Genomic DNA, 20,667 nt, shown 5'->3' on the forward strand with positions numbered 1-20,667 from the left:
CACTGAATGTGTACAAATGATAGCTTGCTATGCTTGCTAGCTATATTGCTTGCTATATTGTACGCAATCACTGACAGTTGCTCTAGTTATCTACTGGAAAGAGGGAAAGGGGCCTTAAGGAAGCGCTTCATAAACCATTTTCAATTCATCAATCAATCAATCAAACGATGGTCATTGTCATGTCATGTTGTTCTCTGGCCCATCTGGCTCTACAACTCATAATAATCACCTCATCAACTCATCTTACTGAAATAACATTGTACTAAAAAAGGAACATGATATCATTGAAGATTCTTCTCAGAATAAATAACACTAAAATATGGTGCTACAGAAATCACATTCAAACACACGTTATGAGGTCCAGGAAAATTCTGAATTGCAAATGGTGTCTTGTGACATAGCACTTAACATAGCCGTTTTTGTAGAAATGCAGGTGAACTCTGTGAGTAAAGGTGTTATTACAGTCTCTTCAGTGGTGAGGTTGGAACAGTGTCTTCCATGCCATTTCTCTGTGGCCTAAGTGAGGAATTCCGACCCGAGTTAAGCGTGCTTAAATGGAATGTAAATCCCTTTTTATGCACTTTTCTCTCTACACGTATTCTGACCTTAAACTTAAGCATGAGAATTAAGTTTCTCTGTCACATCCGTGTAGTTGTTCCTGAGGGTCACTAGCAATAGTGGATCATATTAGGCTAACGTTGTGCAATAATTTGGGGCATGTAGCCTATTTGAATCATTATGGATCTCAGACCACACTTAGCAGTTTAAACCTGGAGCCTGGCGCACGATGACTGGACCGTTGTCATTACAGTTCCATTATTAGTGAGGATTATGGTCGATTTCTAGGACTAGCCTATTGTTCAAAACCTATTGTACACTTTTTCACATTGAATTTGAATATGGCAACTTTCAGGATGAATCAAAGCACTGTATTTTTTATTCATCAATATATTTTGTGCGTAAAGGCTCACCAAACCAGTTTATGAGTCATACATACTCTCCTAACCCTAATATTTGCCTAAATAATCTATGAGAATATTTTTAAACCAGTTAGTGCTGAAACTGAGACAAATATGCATATATTTAGGGGGCTTCCTTTCATTGATCTCTAATATTCTGAAGCTTTTCTCTCGATGTATTTTAGTAAATCTGTCGACAACATTTTTATTAAAGGTACACCGTGTTTAAAGGGATGGCTTAAGATAAATGTACACTACCGGTCAAAAGTTTTAGAACACCTACTCATTCAAGGGTTTTTCTTTATTTTTACTATTTTCTATATTGTAGAATAATAGTGAAGACATCAAAACTATGAAATAACACATATGGAATCATGTAGTAACCAAAAAAGTGTTAAACAAATCAAAATATATTTTATATTTGAGATTCTTCAAAGTAGCCACCCTTTGCCTTGATGATAGCTTTGCACACACTTGGCATTCTCTCAACCAGCTTCACCTGGAATGCTTTTCCAACTGTCTTGAAAGAGTACCCACATATGCTGAGCACTTGTTGGCTGCTTTTCCTTCACTCTGTGGTCCGACCCATCCCAAACCATCTCAATTTGGTTGAGGTCGGGGGATTGTGGAGGCCAGGTAATCTGATGCAGCACTCCATCAATCTCCTTCTTGGTAAAATAACCCTTACACAGCCAGTGTGTTGGGTCATTGTCCTGTTGAAAAACAAATGATAGTCCCACTAAGCCCAAACCAGATGGGATGGCGTATCGCTGCAGAATGCTGTGGTAGCCATGCTGGTTAAGTGTGCCTTGAATTCTAAATAAATCACAGACAGTGTCACCAGCCAAGCACCCCCGCACCATAACACCTCCTCCTACATGCTTTACGGTGGGAAATACACATGCGGAGATCATCCGTTCACCCACACCGCGTCTCACAAAGACACGGCGGTTGGAACCAAAAATCTCCAATTTGGACTCCAGACCAAAGGACAAATTTCCACTGGTCTAATGTCAATTGCTTGTGTTTCTTGGCCCAAGCAAGTCTATTCTTCTTATTGGTGTCCTTTAGTAATGGTTTCTTTGCAGCAATTCGACCATGAAGGCCTGATTCACACAGTCTCCTCTGAACAGTTGATGTTGAGATGTGTCTGTTACTTGAACTCTGTGAAGCATTTATTTGGGCTGCATTTTCTGAGGCTGGTAATTCTAATGAACTTATCCTCTGCAGCAGAGGTAACTCTGGGTCTTCCATTCCTGTGGCGGTCCTCATGAGAGCCAGTTTCATCATAGCGCTTGATGGTTTTTGCGACTGCACTTGAAGAAACTTTCAATGTTCTTGAAATTTTCCGTATTGACTGACCTTTATGTCTGAAAGTAATGATGGACTGTCGTTTCTCTTTGCTTATTTGAGCTGTTCTTGCCCTAATATGGACTTGGTCTTTTACCAAATAGGGCTATCTTCTGTATACCCTTGAAAAGCCCTTGAATGAGTAGGTGTTCTAAAACTTTTGACCGGTACTGTACTGAAAACTCTATTGAACGAAAACTCCACGAGAAAGTCTGTTGGCCAGCAAGTGGGAGGATTTTCAGCAGTTTAATTACATTTATTTATTTACAAGGAAACCACGTCTGCAAAGCCTGCATAAGGAAAGTCTGAATACCAACTACTGAGAAGTCAATATGAAAGACGTGCGTAGGAAAGGCATACATTTCCTAATTCTGAATCGACCCCTACATCCATAGTACACCATTGTCTTGGCTCCGGACAACCATCCCAGTGGGAGTAGCAGAATGAAGTTATCCCCAGACGTTGATCTAAGGTCAGTGTTGCATTGCTTCCCTCAGTGGTAAAGGTTAGTATTTGAGGAGGGTAAACTGTTTCTCGATCTGTGGCAGAGGGAGAATTCCACCCGCAGTACAACAGCTTCTCTAAAGTCAGGGGTTAGAGGTTAATGGTCCTAGCGGCCCCCTCAATGATTCGTCAAAGAAGGGCAGAGGGGCGTCTTGGCTGAGCAGGGGCATCCTCTCTCCGAGCACAGCGTCTCTGAAGTTTGGTCGTCTCCAGGCATAGACCACGCTGTTCAGACAGCCCTGCAGCGACACCGTCACCGCCTGCAGTGACACCAGGATGGGAATGGAAGGGGGCACCTAGTCAGTTGCACAACTGAATGCATTCAACCGAAATGTGTCTTCTGCATTTAACCTAACCCCTCTGAATCAAGATGGAGTATAGTGGGTAAGGATAAAGCATTATGGGTGCTTATCTTAGTGTCATTATGCATTTTACATTGCTAAAGAAGGCTCTCTAGGGGAAAATGGCAATTCATTTTCCCCTAGAAATACTGACCTGTATAACATATAGGGGGAAGAGATTCTCTTGAGGTATGTCTGGTATCACAGAGAGGACAACCAGAACAAGAGCTGTGGACGGGACAAAATAGATTATATTAGTCCTGAGGTTGGAGTTACAAAGTTACACGCATACAGGGTGTGTGTGTGTGTGTGTGTGTGTGTGTGTGTGTGTGTGTGTGTGTGTGTGTGCATGCGTGCGTGCGTTTGTGGGGAGATGACTTTGTGTACCTGGCGTCCAGCAGAAGATGATGACCACCATCATGTAGCGAACAGTGGAGAACACACCCCTCAGCCGTTTCCTGGAACGTGCATCTCTCTCCACAGGAAATAGTCCCTCCTCCTCATACCTGCGATACCTGCTGCCCACCTTGTAGTAAACCACCTGTACATCACCATAACTCATCATTTTCATGATCATCATTCTTCATTCTATTGGCTGTAAACTACTGTAAATGAACCCATGTTTATGAGATAACTATGGTGATTGTTGTACTGTATGTTAGATTAGTGAAGATCTATGGTACTTACTGTGCAGCACACCAAAACTGGTATCACACTGACGAAGAGGAAGCATCGTATGAAGATATCATGGATCTGTTCCTGGAAAACAAAACAAGGTCTCATTCAATATGCTGTCCAGTCCCTTTATGAACAGATCAAATCAAATCAAATTTTATTTGCCACATGCGCCGAACACAACAGTGAAATGCTTACTTACAAGCCCTTAACCACAATGCAGTTTTAAGAAAAATAATTGTGTTAAGTAAAAAATAGATAAGTTAAAAATAACTAATAATTAAAGAGCAGCAGTAAAATAAAATAACAGTAGGGAGGCTATATACAGGAGGTACTGGTACATAGTCAATGTGCGGGGGCACAGGTTAGTCGAGGTAACTGAGGTAATATGTACATGTCGGTAGAGTTAAAGTGACTATGCATAGATAATAAACAGAGAGTAGCATCAGCGTAAAAGAGGGGGTGGGGTGGGGGGCCAATGCAAATAGTCTGGGTAGCCATGATTAGCTGTTCAGGAGTCTTATGGCTTGGGGGTAGAAGCTGTTAAGAAGCCTTTTGGACCTAGACTTGGTGCTCCGGTACCGCTTGCCGTGCGGTAGCAGAGAGATCAGTCTATGACTAGGGTGGCTGGTCTTTGACAATTTTTAGGGCCTTCCTCTGACACCGCCTGGTATAAAGGTCCTGGTGGCAGGAGGCTTGGCCCCAGTGATGTACTGGGCTGTACGCACTACCCTCTGTAGTGCCTTGCAGTCGGAGGCCAAGCAGTTGACATACCAGGCAGTGATGCAACCAGTCAGGATGCTCTCGATGGTGCAGCTGTATAACTTTTTGAGGATCTGAGGACCCATGCCAAATCTTTTCAGTCTCCTGAGGGGGAATAGGCTTTGTCGTGCCCTCTTCACTACTGTCTTGGTGTGTTTGGACCATGATAGTTTGTTGGTGATGTGGACACCAAGGAACTTGAAGCTCTCAACCTGTTCCACTACAGCCCTGTCGATGAGAATGGGGGCATGCTCAGTCCTCTTTTTTTTTCCTGTAGTCCACAATCATCTCATTTGTCTTGATCACATTGAGGGAGAGGTTGTTATCCTGGCACCACACGGCCAGGTCACTGACCTCCTCCCTATAGGTTGTCTCATCGTTGTCGGTGATCAGGCCTACCACTGTTGTGTCATCGGCAAACTTAATGATGGTGTTGGAGTCGTGCCTGGCCATGCAGTCATGGGTGAACAGGGAGTACAGGAGGGGACTGAGCACGCGCCCCTGAGGTGCCCCCGTGTTGAGGATCAGCGTGGCAAGTCTGATGTTATCTACCCTTACCACCTGGGGGCGGCCCATCAGTAAGTCCAGGATCCAGTTGCAGAGGGAGATGTTTAGTCCCAGGGTCCTTAGCTTAGTGATGACCTTTGAGGGCACTATGGTGTTGAACGCTGAGCTGATACAACATGGGTGGAACCAGGTATTTACTCACTATATCTGAGCAGTGGTCCCTCCAGATATGCAGGAAGGGGATACAGCTAAGAGGAAACACAATCACAGAGAGATGTGAGACATTCATAAGAAATGTTTTGCTAGAGTATGTACATTTTCTCTCATTAAAGTGTCATAAGCATGCAAATGGACCAGGACGAACCCTGGCCTTCGCAGCACACAAAGACACACACACACACCTGTTGCAGTATGTGCTAGCTTCACCGTTGTTTGCCGTCATCTGGCTGGGTGGTACCAGGACTAAAGTCATCACGTACACAAAGTACATCACCAACGGTATAAACCTGTAGGGGCATCACACACACACACACAGTCCGGGACATACTGTATGTTGCTTTTAAGTCACTACGCAGATCAGTTTGGTTAAAAGCAGGGATGTTTTTATTTGGAAATGAAATAGTTTGACTCACCACACACAAGTATATACAGGCACAACCCCCACCCTTTGTCTACACTGGGACTGGGGGGAGAGAGGGATATTAGATTTTAGAATAAATCAAACAAAGTTGTGTGCGTGTGTGTGTGTGCATGCGTGCGTGTGTAGGAGCCCTTGGTGGATGGTTGGGTTCTCACCTCTTCCTCTCTTGGTCTCTCCCTCCATCCCTCGACGGCATGCTTTGACTCCCAGGCATACACTACCACCAGGAGGAACGACACAAAGTAAAACATCTGGAACAGAGAACACACACACTGTTAAATTATTATAATAGCAAATGGCACACAGTAAAGTGTCAAGAGCACTACAGTTAAAGGTCTATAATAGAAAGGACAAGCAGTAAAACTTTGCTTCGTCACACTCTGTCTCTGCAAATGACATGGCATTATGTCATGCTCCATGACATAACACAGCATAGAACAGTTCATCCACCACCAATTCTGTCTGACTTACACATTCCTCATGAACGAAAAATGCTATTAAAATTAGATCATGCTGAAGCACTCAAAGACAGACTGTATGTACACTACCGTTCAAAAGTTTGGGGTCACTTAGAAATGTCCTTGTTTTTGAAAGAAAAGCAATTTTTGATATGTCCATTAAAATAACATAAAATTGATCAGAAATAAAGTGTAGACATTGTTAATGTTGTAAATGGCTATTGTAGCTGGAAACGGCTGATTTTTTATGGAATATCTACATAGGCATACAGAGGCCCATTATCAGCAACCATCAGTCCTGTGTTCCAATGGCATGTTGTGTTTGCTAATCCAAGTTTATCATTTTAAAAGGCTAATTGATCATTACAAAACCATTTTGCAATTATGTTAGAACAGCTGAAAACTGTTGTGCTGATTAAATAAGCAATCAAATTGGCCTTCTTGAGACTAGTTGAGTATCTGGAGCATCAGGCTCAAAATGGCCAGAAACAAAGAATTTTCTTCTGAAACTCGTCAGTCTATTCTTGTTCTGAGAAATGAAGGCTATTCCATGCGAGAAATTGCCAAGAAACTGAAGATCTCGTACAACACTGTGTACTACTCCCTTCACAGAACAGCACAAACTGGCTCTAACCAGAATAGAAAGAGGAGTGGGAGGCCCCGGTGCACAACTGAGCAAGAGGACAAATACATTTGAGTGTCTAGTTTGAGAAACAGGCGCCTCACAGGTTCTCAACTGGCAGCTTCATTAAATAGTACCCGCAAAACACCAGTCTCAACGTCAACAGTGAAGAGGCGACTCCGGGATGCTGACCTTCTAGGCAGAGTTGCAAAGAAAAAGCCATATCTCAGACTGCCCATCTTTTATTTTTATTGGCCAGTCTGAGATATGGCTTTTTCTTTGCAACTCTGCCTAGAAGGTCAGCATCCCGGAGTCACCTCTTCACTGTTGACGTTGAGACTGGTGTTTTGCGGGTACTATTTAATGAAGCTGCCAGTTGAGGACCTGTGAGGCGTCTGTTTCTCAAACTAGACACTCCAATGTATTTGTCCTCTTGCTCAGTTGTGCACTGGGGCCTCCCACTCCTCTTTCTATTCTGGTTAGAGCCAGTTTGCGCTGTACAAGATCTTCAGTTTCTTGGCAATTTCTTGCATGGAATAGCCTTTATTTCTCAGAACAAGTATAGACTGACGAGTTTCAGAAGAAAGTTATTGACCAAGTTTCTGGCCATTTTGAGCCTGTAATCGAACCCACAATTGCTGATGCTCCAGATACTCAACTAGTCTCAAGAAGGCCAGTTTGATTGCTTCTTTAATCAGCACAACAGTTTTTAGCTGTACTAACATAATTGCAAAATGGTTTTCTAATGATCAATTAGCCTATTAAAATGATAAACTTGGATTAGCAAACACAATGTTTCATTGGAACACAGGACTGATGGTTGCTGATAATGGGCCTCTGTACGCCTATGTAGATATTCCATTAAAAATCAGCCGTTTTCAGCTACAATAGCCATTTACAACATTAACAATGTCTACACTGTATTTCTGATCAATTTGATGTTATTTTAATGGACAAAACATTTTCTAAGTGACCCCAAACTTTTGAACGGTATTGTATATCTATACCTTATGTACAGTTGAAGTCGGAAGTTTACATACACTTTGGTTGGAGTCATTAAAACTCATTTTTCAACCACTCCACAAATTTCTTGTTTACAAACTATAGTTTTGGCAAGTCGGTTAGGACATCTACTTTGTGCATGACACAAGTAATTTTTCTAACAATTGTTTACAGACAGATTATTTCACTTATAATTCACTGTATCACAATTCCAGTGGGTCAGAAGTTTACATACACTATTTTGACTGTGCCTTTAAACAGCGTGGAAAATTCCAGAAAATGATGTCATGGCTTTAGACGCTTCTGATAGGCTAATTGACATCATTTGAGTCAATTGGAGGTGTACCTTTGGATGTATTTCAAGGCCTACCTTCAAACTCAGTGCCTCTTTGCTTGACATCATGGGAAAATCAAAAGAAATCAGCTAAGACCTCAGAAAAAGAATTGTAGACCTCCACAAGTCTGGTTCATCCTTGGGAGCAATTTCCAAATGCCTGAAGGTACCACGTTCATCTGTACAAACAATAGTATGCAAGTATAAACACCATGGGACCACGCAGCCATCATACCGCTCAGGAAGGAGATGCGTTCTGTCTCCTAGAGATGAACGTACTTTGGTGCGAAAAGTGCAAATCAATCCCAGAACAACAGCAAAGGACCTTGTGAAGATGCTGGAGGAACAGGTACAAAAGTATCTATATCCACAGTAAAACGAGTCCTATATCAACATAACCTGAAAGGTCGCTCAGCAAGGAAGAATCCACTGCTCCAAAACCGCCATAAAAAAGCCATACTACGGTTTGCAACTGCACATGAGATCGTACTTTTTGGAGAAATGTCCTCTGGTCTGATGAAACAAAAATAGAACTGTTTGGCCATAATGACCATCGTTATGTTTGGAGGAAAAAGGGGGTAGCTTGCAAGCCGAAGAACACCATCCCAACCGTGAAGCACGGGGGTGGCAGCATCATGCTGTGGGGGTGTTTTGCTGCAGGAGGGCCCGGTGCACTTCACAAAATAGATGGCATCATGAGGAAGGAAAATTATGTGGATATATTGAAGCAACATCTCAAGACATCAGTCAGGAAGTTAAAGCTTGGTCGCAAATGGGTCTTCCAAATGGACAATGACCCCAAGCATACTTCCAAAGTTGTGGCAAAATGGCTTAAGGACAACAAAGTCATGGTATTGGAGTGGCCATCACAAAGCCCTGACCTCAATCCTATAGAAAATCTGTGGGCAGAACTAAAATAGCGTGTGCGAGCAAGGAGGCCTACAAACCTGACTCAGTTACACCAGCTCTGTCAGGAATTGTGGGAAGCTTGTGGAAGGCTACCCGAAACGTTTGACCCAAGTTAAACAATTTAAAGGCAATGCTACCAAATACTAATTGAGTGTATGTAAACTTCTGATCCACTGGGAATGTGATGAAAGAAATCAAATCTGAAAGAAATAATTCTCTCTACTATTGTTCTGACATTTCACATTCTTAAAATAAAGTGGTGATCCTAACTGACCTAAGACAGGGAAGTTTTACAATGATTAAATGTCAGGAATTGTGAAAAACTGAGTTTAAATGTATTTGGCTAAGGTGTATGTAAACTTCCGACTTCAACGGTATACCTTAGTCTAGTCTAGAGGTGAGCACACAAGCTTTTTTTATTAACTTTTCTGAAGTAATTGTTTGGCCATTCACAGTTCTGTAGTGTGCTTCAAAGCTATAGAGTGTATTTGAGTGACTAAGGACAAAATTAAACTGTTTAACAAACTCTTTTGCATCTACAGAATGTTCATTCTAAGATGAGGATTATTATAGTGCATTATCCCTACATACAGTATAAGATCCACAGGAGACTGGCTCACCAGTGACAGAGGCAGTAGTGTTTCACAGATTAACACACTGGGGGTGAAGGTGTGTGTCTCATTCATTGCGCTCGTGAACATCAGGGTGACTGCTGCCAACAGATCAGCTAGAGCCAGCTGGACCAAGGGATTCACCTAAAAAGACACAGGCATTTGTGTGTTTGCAAAACTAAGAGAAAATGACAAAACATTGTACATCTATAGCCACAGAATAAATATATCCTGTCTAATGTGCTTGACGCAGGTGGGAATGAACTTGATATAATTCATAGCCTTGGTGTTACAGCTTCTGTAAGAATGTGTCAAGGGTCACATTGGCATAGCCGTGGGAAGTAGGGGTGCTGAGGATCCTGCAGCACCCCCTGAAAAATCAGAATAATAAAATAAATATTAATAACATATATAAACATAACATGTATATATACAGTATATATGAAACATTTTCACAAAAGTAGTGCACTGGGCCTTTACTATTCCTGTATTAGTGGACCGATATAGCCGTCTGCAGCGTGGGCAAACATCTTCCCACATTGCACATTGGTCCCAGAGAGCATCACCAAACTACTAGTGTTCTGGGGTGAGTTACTGTATGTTTAGGGTCCACGGACATTCAGTTAATAGTTTGCACTGGTACTGTTTGTTCACTGTTCTATCGTTTAAGTATGTTATTGTCTCTTTCTCCATCCCCTGTGACCCCACTAGAAGGGCCTCTCCAACTTTCGCTAGAGTAGATAGAGCAGGCAGTCCTATAGTTCTGACTCAATGAGGGAGTATAGACACAGGCAGACAGGGAGGGAGTAGCCTGGGCCATGTTCAGTAGGCCACAACGATTCGGAAGATAATGATCATGTTACAGTGGGGGAGAAAAGTATTTAGTCAGCCACCAATTGTGCAAGTTCTCCCACTTAAAAAGAGAGAGGCCTGTAATTTTCATCATAGGTACACGTCAACTATGACAGACAAAATGAGAAACAAAATCCAGAAAATCACATTGTAGGATTTTTTATGAATTTATTTGCAAATTATGGTGGAAAATAAGTATTTGGTCAATAACAAAAGTTTCTCAATACTTTGTTATATACCCTTTGTTGGCAATGACACAGGTCAAACGTTTTCTGTAAGTCTTCACACGGTTTTCACACACTGTTGCTGGTATTTTGGCCCATTCCTCCATGCAGATCTCCTCTAGAGCAGTGATGTTTTGGGGCTGTCGCTGGGCAACACGGACTTTCAACTCCCTCCAAAGATTTTCTATGGGGTTGAGATCTGGAGACTGGCTAGGCCACTCTAGGACCTTGAAATGCTTCTTACGAAGCCACTCCTTCGTTGCCCGGGCGGTGTGTTTGGGATCATTGTCATGCTGAAAGACCCAGCCACGTTTCATTTTCAATGCCCTTGCTGATGGAAGGAGGTTTTCACTCAAAATCTCACGATACATGGCCCCATTCATTCTTTCCTTTACACGGATCAGTCGTCCTGGTCCCTTTGCAGACAAACAGCCCCAAAGCATGATGTTTCCACCCCCATGCTTCACAGTAGGTATGGTGTTCTTTGGATGCAACTCAGCATTCTTTGTCCTCCAAACACGACGAGTTGAGTTTTTACCAAAAAGTTCTATTTTGGTTTCATCTGACCATATGACATTCTCCCAATCCTCTTCTGGATCATCCAAATGCACTCTAGCAAACTTCAGACGGGCCTGGACATGTACTGGCTTAAGCAGGGGGACACGTCTGGCACTGCAGGATTTGAGTCCCTGGCGGCATAGTGTGTTACTGATGGTAGGCTTTGTTACTTTGGTCCCAGCTCTCTGCAGGTCATTCACTAGGTCCCCCCGTGTGGTTCTGGGATTTTTGCTCACCGTTCTTGTGATCATTTTGACCCCACGGGGTGAGATATTGCGTGGAGCCCCAGATCGAGGGAGATTATCAGTGGTCTTGTATGTCTTCCATTTCCTAATAATTGCTCCCACAGTTGATTTCTTCAAACCAAGCTGCTTACCTATTGCAGATTCAGTCTTCCCAGCCTGGTGCAGGTCTACAATTTTGTTTCTGGTGTCCTTTGACAGCTCTTTGGTCTTGGCCATAGTGGAGTTTGGAGTGTGACTGTTTGAGGTTGTGGACAGGTGTCTTTTATACTGATAACAAGTTCAAACAGGTGCCATTAATACAGGTAACAAGTGGAGGACAGAGGAGCCTCTTAAAGAAGAAGTTACAGGTCTGTGAGAGCCAGAAATCTTGCTTGTTTGTAGGTGACCAAATACTTATATAATTGTATCACACTCTCACACACACACACACACACACACACACACATATAGGTACAGGCACGCACGCACACACACACAGTCAAATATGCTCTTCCTCTCATCCACCCACCTGTTCTTGTAGGTGTCTCCTCTTTGCAATGGAAACCACCAGCACTGAAAAACTCCCAATCAAACTAGAAACAGAAAGTCAAATACCTAAATACTGAGAGTACAAAATTATAGCACCATTACAGTGGCTTGCGAAAGTATTCACCCCCCTTGGCATTTTTCCAATTTTGTTGCCTTACAACCTGGAATTAAAATGGATATTTTGGGCGTTTGTATAATTTGATTTACACAACATGCCTACCACTTTCTTGTGAAACAAACAAGAAATAAGCGTGCTTGAGCGTGCTTGAGCGTGCAAACATCCCCACAGCATGATGCTGCCACCACCATGCTTCACTGTGGGGATGGTGTTCTCGGGGTGATGAGAGGTGTTGGGTTTGCGCCAGACATTTTTTTCATTTCACTTCACCAATTTTGACTATTTTGTGTATGTCCATTACATGGAATCCAAATACAAATCCATTTAAATTACAGGTTGTAATGCAACAAAATAGGAAAAACGCCAAGGGGGATGAATACTTTTGCAAGGCACTGTACAAAACAGTCAAAGATTGTGATGGAAAATAAATACAATCAAATTACAACACAAAGACATGGAATGCTAGTCTGGGTATCAGTCTTTTTAGCTAACATTCCACTTCTTGCCACTCCTGTCATGACAGGAGTGGCAAGGAGCGGAACATAATAGCTGAACAGAGATGGAATCCAGGCTAATGGTATGCAATAAAGGAATATCAAATCATAAAATGTAATGTAGGCCTATACCATGTCCTATAAACCATCAGAATAACTAGCAGGTAATAGATGCTTGACCTAGATACACACACACACACACACACACACACACACACTGTGGAGGCTGCTTGGTTGAGTGTATGTAGTAAAAGGGGGGAGCTGTCCAGTGGACTGGGTGCTGAAATGGGAGGCAGGGGCTTGGGTGGGCGTGGGGCTGTGTCCTGATCGATTGGAGGCTAACAACTCAAGAATCACTCACTGATCTCAAGACCTCTGCATTCAGATGTAGGCTACATGCATTCAAATGAAGTTTATTTCCAAAATGCTATATCCACCTCTATATATGGGGTGGCAGGTAGCCTAGTGGTTAATAGCGGTGGGCCAGTAACTGAAAGGTTGCTGGTTCAAATCCCAGAGCTGGCAAGGTGGAAAAAACTGCCCTTCTGCCCTCGAGCAAGGCAGTTAACCCTGAACAACAACTGGTCCCCGGGCGCCGTGGACGTCGATTAAGGCAGCCCCCCGCACCTCTCTGATTCAGAGGGGTTGGGTTAAATGCGGAAGACACATTTCGGTTGAATGCATTCAGTTGTGCAACTGCCTAGGTATTCTATATCCCAAAATGTGTGTTTTTTCACTAGAAATGATTGCTTATGGGCACCTTCGTGAGTGTGTAAAATATTACTGTTCATAGATTTTAGATGTGTAACCTATATATCCATTGTTTAGCTGGAATGGAATGTTCATATACTGTATATTTTACTGTGATATGTGGTTGTCTCACCTTGCTATCTTAAGATGATTGCACTAACTGTAAGTCACTCTGTGTGTAAGTCACACAGGGCATCTGCTAAATCTGCTAAATGACTAAAATGTAAAATGTAAATTTTTTACATACATATCTCTAATTACTGTATTGATTAATTTTTTAAAATATATATATTGATGTCACAAATGTAGCATAAAACATGTTACATTTGACTGTGTAAAACCTCCCACTGGACACAGACATCAATTCAATGTCTATTCCATGCTGGTTCAACGTGATTTCATTGAAATGACGTGGAAACAATGTTGATTCAACCAGTGTGTGCCCAGTGGGCACAAAATGCAGATAGTCTCAAAATGCAGATAGCATTTTGCAAAAACATGATTATTTGTCTCTCTAAAATGAAACCATCATAAGTTCTTTAAACAATAAAAGCTAATTTACCAACATTTCTGAAAATGGATATATAGCGTTTTGGAATGAAACCCTTCAAATATAATAAGTCAAGAAAAATAACAAGGTTGTCTCTAAAATGACACATATCAAACTTGACCCTAAATAAACAAAACACATCAAGCGGTTCTTTGCAGCCAAACAACAAACTCCTCATCTACTATGCAGGCTTAAAGGACAGCATGGTAGTGCTGTCAAGAGCTAGAGTTAGGCATGGCCAACACAGTGCTTTATATTGCCTACGCCCCGAGTTATGATAAATTACGTAAGTCACATGCATGTCAAGTTGCTCAACTGGTCTGACTGGCAACACTGCAGAAATATAAGATGAAAAGACCGGAGGCCAACCATGTTATTATGAGAAGATACGTGTGTGAAGTCAACTTCTCAGTTGTGTAATTTACTAGTCTACGTTTTCAACAACAACCAAAACAAACTAAAATATTTTCTAGACTAGCCTACTATAAATTGCTTTGATTTGAAAACACATAGCCTAGGTAAGACTATTTGCACAACACTTAAGAACAGTTACATTTAGAAACACTCAGTGGTGGAAAAAGTACCCAATTGTCATACTTGAGTACAAGTAAAGATACCTTAATAGAAAATGACTCAAGTAAAACTGAAAGTCACCCATTGAAATACTACTTGAGTAAAAGTCTAAAAGTATTTGGTTTTAAATATACTTAAGTATCAAAAGTAAATTTAATTGCAAAAATATACTAAAGTATCAAAAGTAAAAGTAAAAGTATACATCATTTCACATTCCTAATATTAAGCAAACCTGATGGCACCATTTTCTATTTTTTTAAGGATAGCCAGGGGTACATTCCAACACTCAGACATAATTTACAAACAAAGCATTTGTGTTTAGTGAGTCCATAGTAGGGATGACCATGGATGTTCTCTTGAGAAGTGCGTGAATTGGACCATTTTCGTGTCCTGCTAAGCATTCGAAATGTGAGGAGTACTTTTGGGTGTCAGGGAAAATGTATGGAGTAAAAAGTATATTATTTTCTTTAGGAATGTAGTGAAGTAAAAGTAAAAATTGTCAAAAATATAAATAGTAAAGTAAAGAAAAGATACCCCAAAAAACTACGTAAGTAGTACTTTAAAGTAATTTTACTTAAGTACTTTACACCACTGGAAACACTTAGACCTAAACTTTCTTAAATCGTAGCTGACATGCAACACTTTACATCCATGTGTCACAGATAGCTTAAGGGTGTGTGAAGTCAGTTTTGCTTACCTTAAAGACAGAGACACCAGGTACACAGTCGAGAGACCAGTGATCTAAATAAAGAAAACATTTTAGAATCAATTCAATAGTGTGCCGAAATAGCCATAAAACAGAATGAGCCTGGGCCAATAGCTAGCTCCATTGCAGCTCTGTAATATTTTTCAATGGGGCTTTTATAGCTATACCTATAATGTAAATAGGTTTAGAGACTACACATCAATTTACTTGCACCAATCATTGAAAAAATATGTCTTACCTGGTCATTGCTTAAAGTTCGATTCAAATCCATAGTGAATGAGCCGCACAATAGCCACCTAGGCAAAGTTATCCAAAGCGCACCTGTCCTTAGTCTGAAATAAATAAATCGTTATCCATGTAGTCCGCAGCACAAAATATATGATTCTTTCCATAAGTCTGAGTGTGTTATTAAAAGGCAGCCCGCCCACCGCACCAAGACGCCTGCGCTTTGGACCTGTCTGTCACATGTCGATTTACCTTTGCGGCGAAAATCCCCACACGGGACAGGTGTAGGAATTTCCCTTCGGAAATGCCGTGCATGGCGGTCGTTCGATGAACCAGGTCTCATACTGGTTTGGAGATTTGGGGAAAAGACCAGAGAGTTGCCTATAGAGAACCCTATACATCCTATAATAATAACTGTTTATTATATATGTTAATTATTTGTTTGGCATAGGCTACATAATGCATGCACCAGCTTTTAATGGGACACACAAGTTGCAGAGGAGAAACTCAAATGCAGTAAAAACATTGTTTACTCTAAACACCAGATTAACACGTTTCTCAGTGATAGTAGGCTTGCTGCCCTACTTAGCCAAACGCATCTATTGCACAGAACGTGCGTGAGTGTGCTTGCTTGTTTATGTTTCAAACAATCTCTATAATGTGTGACATTGATCACTGCCCATTGCAGAAACAAACACATTATATCCCTCACACTTCACCATAATGTAATGAAATGCATGATGAGGAGGATTAACTAATTAATTATACCCTGTGAAGTTAAATTGGGCTGTCAGAAGATAAATACTGACCAAAGAGGGTCTATCTGATGTGACGTCATTAGTTCGCGTTGCAATAACAGCGAACCCGTGTTGTAATTTGACATCTGATGGCACACAATGGAACTGCAAATAAGCAGTGTGAACAACAAGTGACATTTCTACATTCATTTTATTGTATTTTATGTGATACAAATTAGTAGTGTTGGATCGGTCAAACCTGTAAATGCAGAGTCGTTTTACTTACGATAATGTCTGCTCAAGACAATTGTCCCTGCATTAGTTTAATATTGCGTTGTCCATCACCACGTTGCTCCTAATGCTAATAAAGTTGAGTCAAATCGATGACGTTGGGAGTTCCACGTTGGCCCGGACGTGGCAGCATTAGAGGACAGAAAGGATTCTTGCTTGGGAGTCACAAACAGATAGATTCACACCTCTTGTCTCAAGAACGACAAGAATTTAGAAACGCTTTCCTTAAACATTTGAGACATTCACGCACAACATGGGGCTCCTAATCTCGTCAGTTTTTACCAGACTGTTCGGCAAGAAACAGATGAGAATACTTATGGGTAAGTGTCGGCTGTTAACTAGCTGATGTCAGCTGGCTAACTTTGGCTTTCAAATGTACTGTAAAACATCACAGTCTAGTGAGTTACTAACATATATATAACAAAAAAAGTTGAATCGTTGGACCCAAATGGTGTAGCTAGGATAGTAACGGTGACCAGTTAGCTAACAGTAGCTAACGTTAGTTCATAGTTGTCCAAAAAGTGTTGCTAGCTACTACGTAGCTAACTTTTTGGTGGTTGACTTGTGTCAACATACTTGCAGAAAGTTCAAATATAGTTAGTTATTTAACTAGCTAGCTACTTGTACTAACTGTATATTTAAGTTAGCTAGCTAACGGGTATAGAATAATAGAAAACTAACCAGCTAGTTACAAAAATCCCTCTAACAATGTTGTTTCTTGGTCTGTCGTGAGTGACTAGCTAGTTTGCTAGTTCTAGCTCACGTTAGTTAGCCATCTGTTTAGCTAGCTATCCGTCATTTGCTGGTGGGTTTTCGTATCTTCATGCAGCAATCGACACGGATAAGCTACACCGTTAATAGCTACAATAAAAATGTCAATGTGATGTTAGACATTGGGTATTTTTTTGAATGCACTTTGTTGCATGTGAGAATGAGATCGATTTATTTGAACATTACGTTTGTTTTCTCAGTGGGTTTGGATGCTGCAGGGAAAACGACTATCTTGTACAAACTGAAGCTGGGAGAAATAGTGACCACCATTCCAACTATCGGTAAAACACACACACACACACACACACAGTCAAACAGTCACACCCACAATTCACCCTCCAGTCTCACCTGCTCTTGCTTGATTGCATTGTTGGCTTTACTCCCCCACCCCCCATAAAAAAAAAAAAGTGGTTGTCCCACTGGCTATCATAAGTTGAATGCACCAAATTGTAAGTCTCTCTGGATAAGAGCATCTGCTAAATGACGTAAATGTACATTTAGGTATGATTGACTTAGGTAGAATATTGGACTGCCACTAACCACATTCATGCACTAGTCTATAGATATAATAATATATTGCCATCCATCTAATACATGGGATTGACATTTAGACTTCATACATACATACATACATACATACATACAGGTTCTCCACCACCCCTCAAAGTTTCCAACGCGATACCTCATGTGACTCCAATGGTTTTTGAACACTGGGAATGTTAATTTCAGATATTTGTGTAGTGCGTTTGTTTAATGACCTTTCATGGTCTGTGTGTGTGACAGGCTTTAACGTGGAGACGGTGGAGTATAAGAACATCTGCTTCACGGTGTGGGATGTTGGTGGTCAGGACAAGATCAGACCCCTCTGGAGACACTACTTCCAGAACACACAGGTAAACGCACACACCAAAAGGGAACCGGGGAGGCTACAGCCTACTCTTTTACTTCTCTCATGTAATGCCTCAGGGCATCCTCCTCCTCTCTGACTGTTCTGCTCTGACTGTGTTCCTCCCTCACTCAGGGTCTGATCTTTGTAGTGGACAGCAACGACAGAGAGAGAGTGGCTGAGTCTGCAGAGGAGCTCTCTAAAATGGTAGGTATATTTACTGTATGTATGATATGTAGTTAATGATGGGTATATTTACTGTTGGTATGGTATGTAGGTCTGTAGACTTGCTAAGTGTCTTGGCTGGGTCTGTTTATTTATAATTGACTGGACATTGAACCTGAAACTTTGTGTGAAACAATTTATTTAATCACAGAGCACAGTGTTGACTTTCTGAACAAGAGCTCATTATCTCAAACTAGTGATCTAATCACTCTCCCCCTAGCTCCAGGAGGATGAGTTGAGAGAAGCAGTGTTGCTGGTGTTTGCTAACAAGCAGGATCTTCCCAATGCTATGGCAGTCAGCGACCTCACAGACAAACTGGGACTGCAGAGCCTCCGCAGCAGAGTGGTGAGTCTGTCACAGACCTAGACATACAAACACTAATGCAGGCACACTTTTCTCAATGTTGATCATTTTCTTTCTCTCTCTCCCTTCTCAGTGGCACGTGCAGGCGACCTGTGCGACCCAGGGCACAGGACTGTATGAAGGACTGGACTGGCTTTCCAACGAGCTGTCCAAGCAATAACACCGGACATCACAAGAGAGAAAAGCCGAGAACGAGAGTGAACCACAGAGATAGAAGACTGACACCTTCAATCAAGAGAAGTTTGGTCTTGAAGAACTTGTGCCCATAGAATGGACAGGACTTGTGGACAATGCAATCAATACATACATACATGAACAGCTTATTATTTTACTACTCTTTTTACTTCACTTTCTTTTACTTTAGACGAGTATCTGAAGGGATAACAGTAATCTTCACTTTTTCCCAACCTCATATTTTGCAGCAGATAAACTGACGCTTTCAATTGCGTGTTTAGCAAATGGCTGCTCTGAGACACCATGGAGATGCCTCTTCCTCTGTAAAGTGTTCTGCTGGGTTGACGTTGCCCACAACCACTGATCCTGGGTCAGACCTTTTTAAATCTGCCTATGGTTAAGATTAGGATTGGGGGTGTTGTAATCTGATCCTAGATCTGTGGTAAAGGGAAACTTCTACCACAAACTGTTCAGGTCCACTAGACCTCATGGACATTTTCATTGAAACAACCCTGACCCTTTACCTCTCACCCCTGTGACCTCACTGCCATGCTATTTCACCTCTGTAAGGGACAGATGTTTCTAGAATGAGATTAAGAATAAGATGACAGTGATGTCATAAATCTCCAGTTTGAGGAAGTTTTTCTGCACTGGGAGCCAAATGGAACTCCTCCCAGTGAATGGAACAGAATGGAACCACTGGAAACAGTTTGCTCCTGGTACTACCTGTTTTCGCCATATTATTGTAGGGTAGCTTTGCTCTGGGCTCTCCAAATAGAAAAGAGGAGATGCTTTTTATGGGCCACAATTATGTAATAACCCATTTCCTTATGTGCTTTGATGTAAGCTGTGGGAAGCTGAAATTAGTAGGTAGAAGTTGCCGCTAAACGTTGAAACAGGTGTTTGATACTTTTTCATCCTCCTAATGATTCAGGTTAGGATGGGTAACCTGATCCAGGATCTGTGGTTAGGTACAACTTCTACCTCGAATGAGCTGAAACGACATACATTTTTTTGGGTCTTGTCTAGTGAGAATGTGCACCTCCTAACCCAGACTGTGGCCCTGTTCTATTACTTAGAAAATGATTTATTTCCTCTCGCCCGTCCTTGAAGTTATTACATATCTGAAGTATTGGCTTGAAACAATGGCGTCAAGGAAGGAAAGGGAAGAAGGCGGAAGGATGTGTTTTCTAAGCATTGAAACCAGGCCAATATCAGTGTTGTACAGTTCAGTGGCATGCTTGGCTCAGCAGTGCTTGCTTGTTTGTTACCGGGCGCACTCTTCTGGTATTTGATGGCTGATGTTGAGTGCTTAATCTGACCCTCCCACACACACCCCTGCATGTCCCTGAGCTGTGCATACATTCCAACTGACGGATGCTTCTGGAAACTACATAAAGCTGCCACTCAACTTTGAATGACATGATAACTAATTATGTTTTACAAAACATGTATAAATAAATTCACCTGTTAAATTGTCTTTGTCTGAGGATTTAAATGTAAATTGATAGAGCTTGTGTTTTGAATGTGAGGATATGGATACTTCAGTTTGCGTATGTAATTCTCTGTGTAGATTGTGTTAAGGAATGTTTAATGTACCCATGCTCCATGTTTGGCAGCCCAAAGCTTTAGGTCTCTCCGGCTGAAGTGAATCAGCTCCTCCCTTCTGGCATAGTTCCAAAGCCAACACTAGAGAAACATGAAGGGTGACTGTGCACATTC

General features: G+C 41.6%; 2 protein-coding genes across 2 annotated transcripts; one reads left to right on the forward strand and one right to left on the reverse strand.

The window, feature by feature from the left end:
• Positions 1-1,283: 1,283 nt before the first annotated feature.
• LOC311134639 (transmembrane protein 116-like) lies at positions 1,284-16,372 on the reverse strand. Its single transcript, XM_084168379.1, has 14 exons — positions 16,307-16,372; positions 15,750-15,841; positions 15,511-15,604; positions 15,264-15,307; positions 12,062-12,125; positions 9,684-9,818; positions 5,894-5,989; positions 5,731-5,780; positions 5,500-5,604; positions 5,301-5,346; positions 3,842-3,913; positions 3,542-3,695; positions 3,309-3,382; positions 1,284-3,073 (listed from the first exon to the last, which is right to left on the reverse strand). Exons 3-14 carry the CDS (start codon positions 15,541-15,543, stop codon positions 2,897-2,899), a joined length of 1,050 nt encoding a protein of 349 aa, XP_084024505.1. The 5' UTR covers positions 15,544-15,604; positions 15,750-15,841; positions 16,307-16,372; the 3' UTR covers positions 1,284-2,896.
• Positions 16,373-16,375: 3 nt separating this feature from the next.
• On the forward strand, positions 16,376-20,424 carry LOC311134640 (ADP-ribosylation factor 4-like). Its single transcript, XM_084168380.1, has 6 exons — positions 16,376-16,845; positions 17,497-17,577; positions 18,080-18,189; positions 18,318-18,389; positions 18,628-18,753; positions 18,845-20,424. Exons 1-6 carry the CDS (start codon positions 16,779-16,781, stop codon positions 18,929-18,931), a joined length of 543 nt encoding a protein of 180 aa, XP_084024506.1. The 5' UTR covers positions 16,376-16,778; the 3' UTR covers positions 18,932-20,424.
• The last annotated feature ends 243 nt before the right edge of the window (positions 20,425-20,667 follow it).

The sequence above is a fragment of the Coregonus lavaretus genome, assembly GCF_964263955.1.
Source record: "Coregonus lavaretus genome assembly, chromosome: 9".
Classification (NCBI taxonomy): Eukaryota; Metazoa; Chordata; class Actinopteri; order Salmoniformes; family Salmonidae; genus Coregonus; species Coregonus lavaretus.

What these genes read in the sequence shown, in the direction of transcription:
- LOC311134639 (XM_084168379.1), bottom strand. Translation starts at nt 15,543, where the DNA reads ATGGATTTGAATCGAACTTTAAGCAATGACCAG. An exon ending in CTGGTGTCTCTGTCTTTAAG is followed by an intron (nt 12,126 to 15,263) that starts GTAAGCAAAACT and finishes TTCTGTTTCTAG; the next exon opens with TTTGATTGGGAGTTTTTCAG. An exon ending in CATCTTCTGCTGGACGCCAG is followed by an intron (nt 3,383 to 3,541) that starts GTACACAAAGTC and finishes TCCCGTCCACAG; the next exon opens with CTCTTGTTCTGGTTGTCCTC.
- LOC311134640 (XM_084168380.1), top strand. Translation starts at nt 16,779, where the DNA reads ATGGGGCTCCTAATCTCGTCAGTTTTTACCAGACTGTTCGGCAAGAAA. An exon ending in ACAGATGAGAATACTTATGG is followed by an intron (nt 16,846 to 17,496) that starts GTAAGTGTCGGC and finishes TTGTTTTCTCAG; the next exon opens with TGGGTTTGGATGCTGCAGGG. An exon ending in ACTACTTCCAGAACACACAG is followed by an intron (nt 18,190 to 18,317) that starts GTAAACGCACAC and finishes TCCCTCACTCAG; the next exon opens with GGTCTGATCTTTGTAGTGGA.